Source organism: Macaca nemestrina, chromosome 1, assembly GCF_043159975.1.
Source record: "Macaca nemestrina isolate mMacNem1 chromosome 1, mMacNem.hap1, whole genome shotgun sequence".
NCBI classification, from domain to species: Eukaryota; Metazoa; Chordata; class Mammalia; order Primates; family Cercopithecidae; genus Macaca; species Macaca nemestrina.
In genome coordinates this window covers 178893623-178907270 of record NC_092125.1, presented here as the reverse complement: position 1 = coordinate 178907270, position 13648 = coordinate 178893623, and the positions used below count along the sequence as shown (strand labels likewise).

At 46.0% G+C, this 13648-nt stretch overlaps 2 protein-coding genes across 3 annotated transcripts in view; both read left to right on the top strand.

The window, feature by feature from the left end:
• The window catches only part of LOC105495109 (maestro heat like repeat family member 7), a 70994-nt gene extending 69505 nt beyond the window's left edge, over positions 1 to 1489 (top strand). For both annotated transcript variants that reach the window (XM_011764320.3, XM_011764321.3), the window contains exons 23-24: positions 247 to 309; positions 1167 to 1489. In XM_011764320.3, coding sequence (XP_011762622.2) covers positions 247 to 309; positions 1167 to 1408 — 305 coding nt within the window. In that variant the 3' untranslated portion in view covers positions 1409 to 1489. The remainder of the gene's footprint in view (positions 1 to 246; positions 310 to 1166) is intronic.
• A 5764-nt stretch (positions 1490 to 7253) lies between these two features.
• The window catches only part of LOC105495111 (tetratricopeptide repeat domain 4), a 28977-nt gene continuing 22582 nt past the window's right edge, over positions 7254 to 13648 (top strand). Inside the window, exons 1-4 of the mRNA XM_011764326.3 lie at positions 7254 to 7452; positions 8046 to 8163; positions 8923 to 9084; positions 12725 to 12802. Coding sequence (XP_011762628.2) covers positions 7342 to 7452; positions 8046 to 8163; positions 8923 to 9084; positions 12725 to 12802 — 469 coding nt within the window. The 5' untranslated portion in view covers positions 7254 to 7341. The remainder of the gene's footprint in view (positions 7453 to 8045; positions 8164 to 8922; positions 9085 to 12724; positions 12803 to 13648) is intronic.

The window sequence follows — 13648 nt, the reverse complement described above, 5'->3', positions numbered from 1 at the left end:
TGTCAGAGTCAGCTGCAGCCCAGATACTGCCCCTATCCTGGTGCCATCCTGCCCACTGGACCAGCCATCCTTTTCAGGACCCCTCTTGGGGAATGTGTCCCAGGGTTCAAATGAAGTTTTGTGTCCTCATGTGTGGGGTTGGAGGATAATGGGAAAAGCATCTCTGAGGAGCTCTGGTCTAAGAGTGGGTTGGGATGGGGTCGAAGTCAGAAGACAAATGCCCTCACTTCTTGGATTGCACTCAAGGGTCCCTGGTCCCCTGCATGGAGAGCATAATGACAGAAGATCGTCTGAATGAAGTGAAAGCTGGTAAGTCATGCCCCGCGTTGGTGAGATTTCAGGGGACAGTGAGAGAGCGAGTAGAATCACAGTGGATAATAGGGAAAGGGAAGGGATGTGTCCCAAGACAAGGGTCTTCAACTCAGTTCAGTTGTACTAGTTTTTTGTTTGTTTGTTTGTTTTGAGATGGAGTCTCACTCTGTTGGCCAGGCTGGAGAGAAGTGGCACGATCTTGGCTCACTGCAACCTCCCCCTCCTGGTTCAAGTGATTCTCCTGCTTCAGCCTGGCAAGCAGCTGGGACTACAGGCATACACTGTGCCTGGCTAATTTTTGTATATTCAGTAGAGACAGGGTTTCACCATGTTGGCCAGGCTGGTCTCAAACTCCTGACCTCAAGTGATCCACCTGCTTCTGCCTCCCAAAGTACTGGGATTACAGGCGTGAACCACTGCGCCTGGCCAGTTTTACTCGTTTTTAATCCAGGATGAGTATAGCATTAAGTACCACTGGGTTACCAAGAGACAGAACACAGCCTTACCCTAGGGGAGCTCACAATCTCATTAAGGAAATGAGGCTCAAAAGCGAGACCGAAAGCCGTTTAGTGCAGGGTGACTCTTAAGTGGGGACTGACTCACTCTGTAACCAAGGAATATGATGACAGCATTCAGGTAGGTTGGGACAGTCCAAGAAGGCTTCCTGGAGGAGGCGGATTTTGATTCAGGCTCTGAAAAATGTGAATAATTTGAAGTGCCAGGAGGAAAGTGAGATGAGGGGATGCCAAGCAGAGGGTGCTTAAGCCAAGGCACGGAGATGGAAATAATTAGGTATGAGACCCACATGGGGCCCTGGATCTTAACAGGAGGCTTCTCCCTTCCCCATGATGCAGCTCTGGAAAACTTGAGACATGACCCAGAAGCATCAGTGTGCATCTACGCGGCCCAGGTCCAGGACCACATCCTGGCCAGCTGCTGGCAGAACTCCTGGCTGCCGCACGGGGACTCGTGGGTGTGTTACCCGGCCACCACGCACCACTGGAGCTCCAGCTGTGAGAACCTGCCCACTTCCCACCAGCGGCGCTCCTGGATCATGCAGGCACTGGGCTCCTGGAAGATGTCCTTGAAGCAGTGACGTCCCTGAGCCCCCAACCCTCCTCAGGGTGGTTGAGCTCCAGCCATGCTCCCTATAAATGTCATGTGGCTTACCTCTCTATCTTGATTGTTTCCTTTTGGGACATCCCCCAGGCTCTGGAGCAGTCATCACTTTGAGAGGAGTTTGCGTTGGTTTGTTGGCTCAGTCAATAACTATTGACCTACGTAGTCTGTTTTGCCCATATTGTATAAGTGAGGAAGAAGAGGGATGAAGTCGCTTCCCCAGGGCCACACAGTGAGTCTGCTGGATGTCTCAGTTTCCCCTGCCCCATATTATAAGAACAAAAGGAGATGATGATTTGGGTGGCTGTCGGGGAAAGGGAAAAAAGGGAAAGAAGAGACAGCCCCACCCCCACGACATCATGCATATCCCAAAACCCTGAATTCTGAGTCCCGCTCTTGGGTCTCTGCCCAGTAATTGGCCACCACAGATTCTAGCAGCATTTACTGAGCACCTAATCTGGGCCAGCCCTGCTCTGGGTGCCACGATACACATATGAATAAGACCCAGTCCCAGGCCCTAGCAGTTCATAGTCTGATACAGTGGTTCTCAGCCAGGGGTGATTTTGATCCCCAGGTAATATTTAACAATGTCTGGAAATGTTTCTGGCTGTTACACTTGTGGGGGCTGGGGGGTATGCTATTATCATCCAATGGGTAGCAGCCGGGGATGCTGCTAAACATCCTACTCTGCTCAGGACAGTCCTTCAACAAGGAGTTCCCCATCCCATTTGTTGAAAGTGCCATGGTTGAGAAACTTTGGTCTAATGAAAGTGTCAGAAACATATACAGACACCAACAGCACAGCAGGTCAGTATGGGGGCTGTGGCGTCCCGAGGAGGTACATAGACCATCTGGTGGTGAAATGTCAGATAAGGCTTCCCAGGGAAGAAACTCCCCTGCAGGGGGTTTGGAAAGAGCATGTATGGAAGGGAGCAGGACACATGGGACCAAGGAACAACTGCAGTCCTGCAGTGCACAGAGCCCAGAGAGAGAGGGGAGAGGAGTTCCAGGCTAGAGCCAGGGAAGCCCTGCAGGCTGTGTTAAGGAGGGAGACTTCATCCAGCTAGGAGTGGGAAGGCACTGTGGGCTGCTAAGCAGGGGAGGGGTGTAGGCAGATGCCTGCTTTAGAAGGCGCCTCCTCCTAGGGATACAGGAAACCTCAGGCACTGCTGGTGAGATGGTAAATTGGCGCAGCTCTTCTGCAATCTGTAGACATCTGTCATTATTCGGTCACTTCAGTCTTACTAAGTTCATGCATACCCACGACTGAGCAGTTCCACTTGTAGATACATAGCTCGGGGGAATCTTCCACAGGTCCATAAAGAGAGATGCACGAGGAAGTTGATCAGTGTTCTTTGTGGTGGTGGGGAAAGGAGGCAGCCTGGGTATCCGTCTCTTGGGAGAAGATGTGTGCCGTGGGGCCCTGCACAGCAGTTAGGGGCTGCTAGATGGGACCTAAAACCCAGTGCTGAGGGGAAAAAGTGTATCAAGAATGTATACACAAAAGTTGACCAGGCGCGGTGGCTTACTCCTGTAATCCCAGCACTTTGGGAGGCTGAAGCAGGTGGATCACCTGAGTCAGGAGTTTGAGACCAGCCTGACAAACATGGTTAAACACCATCTCTATTAGAAATACAACATTAGCCAGGCGTGGTGGCACATACCTGTAATCCCAGCTACTTGGGAGGCTGAGGCAGGAGAATTGCTTGAACCTGGGAGGCGGAGGTTGCAGTGAGCCAAGATTGTGCCATTGGACTCCAGCCTGGGCAACAAGAGTGAAACTCTGTCTAAAATATATATATACACATACACACACACACACACACACACACACACACACGAATTCACATTTTGCAAGAACACTTAGAAACTGAGAAGACACAGTAAACACACTAGAGGCCAGGTATGGTGGTTCATGCCTATAATTCCAACACTTTGGGAGGCCGAGGCGGGAGGATCGCTTGAGACCAGGAGTTCAAGACCAGCCTGAGGCAACATAGTGAGACCTCCATCTCTATAAAACAAAACAAAACAAATGCTAATAAAACATGCTAGAATGATTGATTAGAGTAAGGAGGAGGGCTTTGGGGCATAAAAGGGAGTAAACAAAAAAGGAAGCAGAAGAAGCTCACTATGTCGTGGAGTGAAAGGACTGGATGGCAGTGTGGACAAGAGCACCATCAGGGAGACTTAGCCAGAAACTGCTGAGGGAACAGTGGCCGGACCTTGCAGCATAAAATGGAGAGGATGGCCAGGCCTGCAGGAGACTGAGGAAGGGGACTTTCAGAGCCTAGTAATTGACAGAATGGAGGAGGGAGGAGGGAGAGGGAGGCGCTGAGTGTGGCACCCAGGTTTCTGGGTGGATGACTGAGCCAATGGAGCCCACATCGAGTGGTGAACCCAGGACCAGGAGCAGGCTGTGGGGCAGGGGATGAGTTCAATTTGGACATAGTAAGCTTAAGGGACTGTGCAGCAAGCTACTGGAGATATCCACAGGGCTGCTGGCTGCTGCTGTGGTCTGAACACTGTGTCCCCCCCAAATTCATATGAAATCCGAACCCCCAAGGTCATTATATTAGGAGGTGGGGGCCTTTGAGAGTTGATTAGGGATTAGTGAATGGGATTAGTGCCCTTATGAAAGAGCCTTCACAGAGCTCCCTCACCACTCACACTATGGGAGGACACTGAAAAGATGGCATCTGTGAACCAGAAAGCAGGCCCTCACCAGACACCAAATCTGCCAGGCCTTCATCTTGGACTTCCCAGCCTCCACAACTGGGAGAAATAAATGTTTGCTGTTTACACACCACAGAGTTGATGGTATTCCATTATAGCAGCCTGAACAGACTATGGCGGCCACAAAGGGACACGGATGGAGCTCAGTTGAGGGACCTGAGACGGAAGCAGATTTGGGATTCATCTGTGTGTAGGGGCTGGGGTACAATTTCCCTGGGAGAGTATGTAGAGTGAGACATCAGCCTGTGGAGCACCTAACTTAAGCTCCTGTTGGGGGTTAGGAGCCCATGATATTGACCACACAATCATCTTCTAATAAATGGTAGCACAGGCCATTGGTATTCTGGGACTGGGAGAGAGCGTAGGAAACGGGGGAGATTCATTTGCGCAATCCTTCCCATCAGGGAGAATGTTCCCAAACATTGCCTCCTTGGAGTCTTACAGTAGCCCTGTGGATTATGGGGAAGGCAGACTGGCTTTATTGCCCACATTCCACAGATGAGGACACAGCTTAAACAGGGATGGGCCTTGCCCAAGGTCCTGCAAGGGAACTAATGGAAGTGTAGGTCCCAAAGATCTCAAGACTCCTATACCTGAATCCTTTCCACCCAGAACCACTTCTGCTTTCATGGGCTAGGACCCAGGTCTAGGGTGGCCCTGACAGATGACAGCTGCTATATTTTGGGTCTGGGTGGCCCCTAAGCACAGCAAAGGCTGATTGACTCAATTATCGGCCAAGACCCCTAATTAGTTTTTTTTTTTTTTTTTTTTTTTTTTTTTTTTTTGAGACGGAGTCTCGCTCTGTCACCCAGGCTGGAGTGCAGTGGCGCGATCTCGGCTCACTGCAAGCTCCGCCTCCCGGGTTCACGCCATTCTCCTGCCTCAGCCTCCCGAGTAGCTGGGACTACAGGCGCCCACAACCTCGCCCGGCTAATTTTTTGTATTTTTAGTAGAGACGGGGTTTCACCGTGGTCTCGATCTCCTGACCTTGTGATCCGCCCGCCTCAGCCTCCCAAAGTGCTGGGATTACAGGCGTGAGCCACCGCGCCCGGCCCCTAATTAGTTTTGAGTTGGAAGGTTCAGAGTGTGCTGGGCAAGTTACTTCGCTTCTCTTAGCTTCCCCTATTGTTACCTGTAAAATGGGTTCATACCTCACAGTGTTCTTACAGGAATCAAATGAAAAAAAAAAAAAAGCAAAAAGACTCTGTAGGCTCTGGACTCCATAAAGGAAAAGATGATGAAGAGGAGAATAAAGGAGGAAACCAGGGTTAGGGAGCAGGGCTGGAGGAGGAAGTGTGGAAAAGGAGTTTGGATTTGGAGGAAAGGGAGCACTAGGACCAGGTGTTCTGCTGGGTGTGGGAGAATCTGAAGGGAAAAGATAAAGTCCCGGCACTGGAAGGCTCATGGTCCCCATGCACCACCCTTAGCCCTGCTGTCTCCATCCCCGTATCAAAGAATAACCACCCTGCCAGCCCCACTGCTGGGCTTCAGATCTCTCCCTTCCCTTGGTCTCTTATCAGCATCCTCCTTGTCAATCTCCTAACCAACCTCCCCCATCAGTGCTTCACCTGGCAGCCCAGGCCTTCTTAAGACAAATGTGCTCACGGCCCTTGGTCCTTTTAGGTGTTTTCAGCGGCTCATTATCCTCTGCAGGACCAAGGCTAGTAAGGTAGGCAGGCCTTCTGGCCCCTACCCACTTGCCTGCCACACCTCTTTTTTTTTTTTTGAGGTAGAGCCTTGGCCTGTTGCCCAGACTGGAGTGCAGTGGTGTGATCTCGGCTCACTGCAACCTCCGCCTCCCGGATTCAAGCGATTCTCCTGCCCCAGCCTCCCCAGTAGCTGGGACTACAGGTGCGTGCCACCATGCCCGGCTAATTTTTTGTATTTTTAGTAGAGACAGGGTTTCACTGTGTTAGCTAGGATGGTCTTGATCTCCTGACCTCATGAACTGCCCGCCTCGACCTCCCAAAGTGCTGGGATTACAGGCATGAGCCACCGGCCACACCTCTTAACACTTGCAGTACCCAGCATGGTGGGCCGGTACACACCTCCACGCTTCTCTCCACATGTGAGCTCCCACTGCCTAAAACGCTGAGTCCTCTACCCATCTGCAGAGACCTTCCTCAGCTCTGATCTCAGCTCTGCATCACCTTGAATCCCACCCCTCTGAGCCTTCACTGAGCAGACCTGTGACCCAAGGCCAGTTTAGATTGGTGTGCTTCCTGTCTGCTTTTCATTTCAGACCAGGCTAGGAGCTTCCCAAGGCTGTAGCCCCGGGGAACTTCAGCCATTTGCTGGACGGTAGGGCAGCTGCAGGAAGCCACAGGGGCTGCCTAACCAGGCCTGCAGCACCTGGACTGGAGACCCTGTTTCTGTCTGAGCTGTGGGAGTTAGGGGTGGCTAAGCTCAGAGACAGAGGTCTAGTCAGACTCTCCTTTCCTCGAAACTCTCCAAAAGGTCCCATCCCACTCTGAGGAAATGGCCAGATCCTCATAGTTACAGCTCCTTTGTCCTCCCACTTCATCATCTCCTTGTCCCCTTCCTCACTCTGCTTCAGCTCCACTGGCCTCCTTGCTGTTTCCCAAGCACAGCAGACCCTCCTTCATCAGGGTTCCGGCCTGTTCCCTGTTCCCTCTATGGGAATGCCTTTCCCAGACCCCTCCTGGTCACTCCCAGGCCTCTGGCAGAATGTCTACCCATCCTGTTTAAAACTTTTCCCCAGTAGCTCTTGCTACCCCTGACAAACTCTTACATCTCAACTGTCTATTGTCCTTTCCTCCCCACTGCCTTAGCAACTCCTAGAGGGCAGGGATTTCATCCGCTCTGCCCACCACTATATAGCCAGCCACTAGAACAGGCCGGAAGCGCAGAAAGAGCTAAATAAGTATGTGTTGACTGACTGACGAACAAATGAATGACGTGAGATGGGGGCTTTGGGGATTCGGGCTTACGCACCACCCCAAAAGCATTCGGGGCAGGAGAGGCCAGGCACCGCCGAGGAGGGCGGGCCGGGGGAGGAGCGTATTGGCTACGCCTGGTCACGCTCCCAGGCCGGCGGAACCCAAGGCGCGCGGGCATGCGTCGCCGGGAGGATTGAGGAAAGGGCACTCGCGCCGCCGGAAGGGGTGCTCGCTTCAAGGCGCCGGGACCCAGGCTGGAAGCGGGGTATCAGCTATGGAGCAACCTGGGCAGAATCCCACCTCGGACGACGTCATGGACTCCTTCCTGGAAAAGTTCCAGAGCCAGCCTTACCGTGGGGGCTTTCATGAGGACCAGTGGGAGGAGGTGGGCTGTCCTGGGGTCTCCGCATGTGTGTAGGGGCGTGGGGCACGGACTCGTGGGGCACCCGGGTTTTGGGGCGCCTCCCTCAATTCCAGATCCCTGGCGCTGCCAGCTGATGGCTGGTTTCTAGTTGAGTATTGAAAATCGGCTTCGAGGTTTTGAGTTGCTTCTTAAGCTGTCAGTACATTTGAGAACCTAGGTCTTGGAGTCAGGCCTGTGACTCCACCACTTACTGGCTCTGATATGGGTCAGTTACTTAACTTCTCTGAACCCGTTTCCTCATCTGTAAAACTGCCCGAACTATATCACCAATAGCAAAGATGAAATGAGACAGTTGGTAAAGTGTCAAGACCATAAGGGCGTTCAATTAATGGTAATTCCTGCCGCTCTTGTAGAATATGAGAACTAAAACAATCATTAGAGACCATTACACCACACTCCCATTTTACAGAAGGGAAGCGGAGGCCTGAATGGATACAGCTAGCTGTGATGATTTGCAAATCATGATGAGTAAAAAAACTTTGATAATGAGTCATGGAATTGGATCTGCTCAGTAGAAAAGCTTATTCATGTAGTTCATTCTTAACCATTTCCAGGAATTTGAAAAGGTCCCCCTATTTATGAAGAGAGCGCCATCAGAAATTGATCCCAGGGAGAATCCTGACTTGGCTTGTCTCCAGTCAATTATTTTTGATGAGGAGCGTTCTCCAGAAGGTATCTTAACATGAATAATACTTGTTTTGTGTTTCCACTGAATTAAGTGTGGGTTAGAAGGGTTCTGATTGATAACAAGAAGTTAGCCTGAGCTAACTTGTCATTATTCATTCCAACATACTTCTTTGTGTACCTACTAAGTGGTAGGAATTGGGGATACAGGGATGAGTAAGACACAATTCCACTCTCCAAGGTCAGGCTCAGTGAGAAGCCTATTGTCTTAAAGAATCAAGACAAACTTGTGTTATAAGTGTCAAATGTAGGTGTATACTACAGCGGTAGCAGGTCCTGTTGGAACACTTTAAGGAGCAGGAGTGGATTCACAATAGATAGGAAATTTGAGCTGAATCTTTGTAATTTTGTAGGCTTTTGCTAGGGTGAGGAGGGGAATTTGCACTCCACAGAATAAAAAACATAAGCAAAAGCAGAAGTATAATCAATCCCCCTGTCCCTCACTGATTTCTTCAGTGATTAAAAAAGAATTCTTTTCTTCAGTAGCTAGGATGAGTATACTTTTTTCCTTTATGCTTCTTTTTTTGGAAAACAGTAATCTACCTTGTAAGATATTTGGAATTAGCATTAAATTTGTGTGATTTTGTCCATGTTGATACCCACTTTTATCGTAACATTGAGTTTCCTTTCCCTATTGGTTTATTTCCTTCAGTGTATCATATAGTACATTATTGCGTGATTTAGAATCTATTTTTAATGAGCCTTTTAAAAGTAGGCAATAGTGATTATTTTTCCTCTTCTTTGCAGAACAGGCCAAGACCTATAAAGATGAGGGCAATGATTACTTTAAAGAAAAAGACTACAAGAAAGCTGTAATTTCGTACACTGAAGGATTAAAGAAGAAATGTGCAGATCCTGATTTGAATGCTGTCCTTTATACCAACCGGGCAGCAGCACAGTACTATCTGGGTAATTTATAAGTGCTTTCTGAAGAATAAACTTATGATACAAGCCATTATGATGGTTAGTGGAGGTTTGAGAACATCAGAGGATGAGGGGCTGTTATCACAGAAACATAGACTAAGGATAGTTTATTCTGATTGAACTCTGTTCTTCCAAGTTTACATGATAAAAAGAGAAACAGAATGGATTGTGTAATTCTTACTATCTGAACCCAGAAAGTGACTTGGTCACTCTAGTAAGGTGTTTGATGTATGAGGCAGTATGTTCTGAGATTTTTGAGCCCAAGGGCTTCTACTCTCTCAAAAAATGTGTGTTTCTGCCTTTTATCCTCTTTTCAAGGATGCTAGCAGGATTAAGGCAGTAGAGATCTTTAGGTGAGAGAAGCCATTTTAATCTAAGGGAGAATATCTCAGAGTGTTCTGTGGGAGGTAAAAATATTTTTTGGTTGGGTGCAGTGGCTCACACTTGTAATCCAAGCACTTTGGGAGGCTGAGGTCAGGAGTTCAAGACCAACCTGGGCAACACAGTGAGATCCTGTCTCTACAAAAAAGTTAACTGGGCATAGTGGTGCCTGCCTGTAGTCCTAGCTACTTGGGAGGCTGAGGCAGGAGGTTCGCTCAAGGTTGCAGGGAGCCATAATCATGCCACTCCGCTCCACCCTGGGTGACAAAGCGAGACCCTGTTTCTAAAAAGTTGCTTGGATGAGGAATTTTAACTCTTTTATTTATTTATTCATATTTTTTACTGTATTACATTTTTTTTGTAGAGACAGGGTTTTTCCATGTTGCCTGGGCTGGTCTCGAACTCAGGCTCAAGTGATCCATCCGCCTCAGTCTCCTAAAGTATTGGAATTACAGATGTGAGCCACCAGTAATTCTGGTGGATGAGGAAGTTTGGAGGAGGATGAGGAAGTTTGGAAAATGCTGCTTCTTAGAGATTTGCAGTACACATTAACATGTTAAAGACACTGAGATAGCCTGCAAGAAAATAAATTTACCCTGGGTTTCTCAAATTTTGTAAGCTTCCTCTTCAGTTAACACTAACCTCATGCAGGTTCTGTAGTGTTAAATTTGGGAAATGATTATTTAAGTAGTATTGCTGGTGACTAGCCTTGGTTATGTTAGACCTGTGGGTTTTTTCTTTTTTTTTTTTAATTATTTTTTTAAATTGAGACAGGGGTCTTGCTATGTTGCTCAGGCTGGCCTTGAACTGCTGAGCTCAAGCGATCCACCTGCCTTGGTCTGCCAAAGTGCTGGTAATACAGGCTTGAGCCACTGCACCCAGCCTAGACCTGTGTTTGTTATCACAGAATTTAGAGAGGACCTAGGACTCTGGGGCTGGTGTGCTGAAATTTCATAACATTGTGCCTTGTGTTGGGTACTCGGTAGAGCTTTTCAGTCTGGAAACTCATGTTTCTAGGAAATTTCCTTGAATTCTTTGATATTTTTCTTTTTCTTTTTTACTCTTTTTTCTCTTTTTGGAAATCCTGGCTGCTGATACTTTGGGAACCAAGTAGGAGAAGAGGACCAAGGGCTCAATCTTTAATATTTCCTTTACTGAATCACCCTTGTGCCTGGGGGTTCCAGTCCAGAGACCCACTGTTTTGTTGTCTGCTAGGGTCTGTTGTCTTCCAGCCTTCCACCTGGTGGAATAGGGGAGGAGTAGTTCACTGGTGCAGCAGAGGGGTAAGGGATATGGGACTCTGATTAAGTAGATTTTCAACCCACCTTCACCCCCACTTCCAGAGGTACCTGGTGCCATCAGTTCCTGAGTCCTGGGTACTTTGTAGTTTCTGCAGTACAGCTTTGTAGCTTTTGGGCTTTCCCTCTGCTGGTTTAGAATTCAGTTTCCTTAAGCCTGATACATCAGTTACTTGTCCCTTTGTTTTCCAGCTTTCAGACTGTGTTCTGTGTCCTTCTCATTTTCTTTGTCTTCATGGGCCAGAGAGTGGAGATTGAGTTAAATGTATGTGTTCAGTCTGCCTCCTTTAACTAAAAGTCCTTGGATCACTTTCATGTGCATTTTTTTCCATGGTTGAGATCCTGCTGTTCTTCCAGTTTGATACTCAGTTTTTTCACTTAATTTTATAACAAAACAATTTCACCCGTCATTAAAAATCATTTTTGAATGTTATTTCAATAGCTAAAGTTGCATCATATGGACATGCCACTATTTATACTGTTTGCTTTATTAGTCTAGTATTGTTGACTATATAGGCTGCTTTTTGGTTTTTATAAATAATGTAAAAACAAATAAAGTCATAATATTTTTCTAATAGTTCTGATTATTCATTAGGCTAAAGCAGGATTTGGCAAACTGTGACTCAGAGTCCACCTCTGGCCCCTTGGCTTGCCATGAACTGAAAATGTTCCATACTTTTTTTTTTTAATTTTTTAAATTTTTTTTAAAGAGACAGGGTCTTACTCTGTTCAGGCTGGAGTGCAGTGGTGTGATCATAGCTTAGTGCAATCTTAGACTCCTGGGCTCAAGCAGTTCTCCCACTTCTGCCTCCCGAGTAGCTAGAACTATAGGCATGTACCACCATGCCCAGCAAATTTTTAAATTTTTTTTTGTAGAGAGAGAGTCTTGCTATGTTGTCCAGGCTGGTCTTGAACTCCTGGTCTTAAGCAGTCCTCTCACCTTGGTCTCCCATAGTACTGGGATTGCAGGAGTGAGCCACCTCCCCAGATGTTTCTGACATTTTTCAAGAATTGTAATAAAACAAAGAAGAATGTGCAATAGACCACATGTGGCCTGCAAAACCTAAAATATTTATCTGGCCCTTTACAAAATATTTTGCTGACCCCTGGGCTAGAGATTTAGGTAAATACTAAACCATTAAGTAATAATTACAGTATACTCCAGAAAGTTAAAGTATACCTCATGGCTTCCTAGTTTGGATAACTGGTATGTTTGTGATTGCATACCTTTTTTTTTTTTAATGCACTTACAAATATATACATGTGTGTCTAGATATTTAGTTTGGTTTTTTTTTTTTTTTAAAAATAGGCTTCTTCTGTACTCATAGAACTACCACTTAAAACAATATAGAACAGACATCCTACCATATCTCTTACATGAGGATCTATCTCATTCTTTTTAATGGCTGCATAGTATTCAATAGTATGGATTTACCATAATTCATGTAATCATTACCAAATCGAGTATATTTGGGTTATCTCCAGCTTTTCACGATTAAAGTAATGCTGTAGTTAACATGCTTTTACATTTATCCCTGCACATTTGTTCAAGTATTTTTGATGATTTTCCAGAAGAAAATTGTTGGGTCAAAGTATATGCACAAAGTACATGCTAATTTGCTTTCTAGTTTACCCTGAGAGTGCCCCTTTTTCATATCTTTTCTAATACTAGATATTATTTGTCTAACTTTTAGCAATTTCTTAATTTTAATTTCCTAATCAATAGTGATCTTGAACATCTTTTCATGTGCTTACTAGTCATTTACAGTTCTGTAGATTGCCTGTTACAGACATTTCTAAGGCTCTTGATGAGTACAACCAAAAAACAGTTGCTCTCATTTGTGTTTCCCCAAGATTGTACAACAGTGTCTTTGTCACTATGTATAAAATTTTGGAAACATTTTGATCTCAAAACTTCTCTCTTTTACTAAATGGTGTTTTGTTAGGCAATTTTCGTTCTGCTCTCAATGATGTGACAGCTGCCAGAAAGCTAAAACCCTGCCACCTCAAAGCAATAATAAGAGGTAAGTCTTGTAGAACTACAGTATGACATTTAAAGCTTTGATATGGAGGTGCTAGGGTGCTAATAAAGTCATCTTATTTTTGCAGTCTGGGTATTAAGTTCCTGTTCCTTATCAGCAGCAACATGCCACTTTTAAAAGAATTTCTCAGAGAATGACTTAACCCTTTATGTTTTTAAGAATTTGTAGAGAAATAGAAACCCGTCATTTTAAATTAATAAATAATAAAATTAATTAAAACAAAGCAGTTGCAAAGCCACATTCTGATATTTTTTTTCCCCCCAAATTAGCTGATCGAAAGCAAAGGTCTTCAAATGCCATGTTAATGTTAATTAAAAGATAAGTTGTGGGACCTTTGCTGATGACTTGTGCTGAGATGTTCTCAGATTATGTTTTCTCTTGTAGTCTGACCTTTCTATGTAATAATAGTGCTTTTATTACTTTTATACTTCACCTTTTCTTTGAGAAGCTCGTAGGTGCTTTGCAAACTTTAATTTATTCATCACATATTAATCTTCCCTGCATCCCCATGGACCAGCTTAGAATGCTTTATCAAAATTATGCCTCTTTAAATGTTCATGGTTAAGGGCAGTAGGCAGATCCATGTCCCTCAGCTGTAGAAAAGAAGATACTGAACAAAGATTGACTGATAAATTGAATCTAGGTAGTCCTGTGGAATTTACTTCAGGCTGGAAGTGTGTAATCCTTGATTCAGTTGTTGGTTTAACTTACAGTGTGACCTTGGCAAGACACCCACTTTGAATATCAGTTTGCTCATCTCTAGAAGATGGGGTTAGATTCTATTGACATCTAAGCCCTTATAATTCTTATATTTTGAAATTCTGTGGA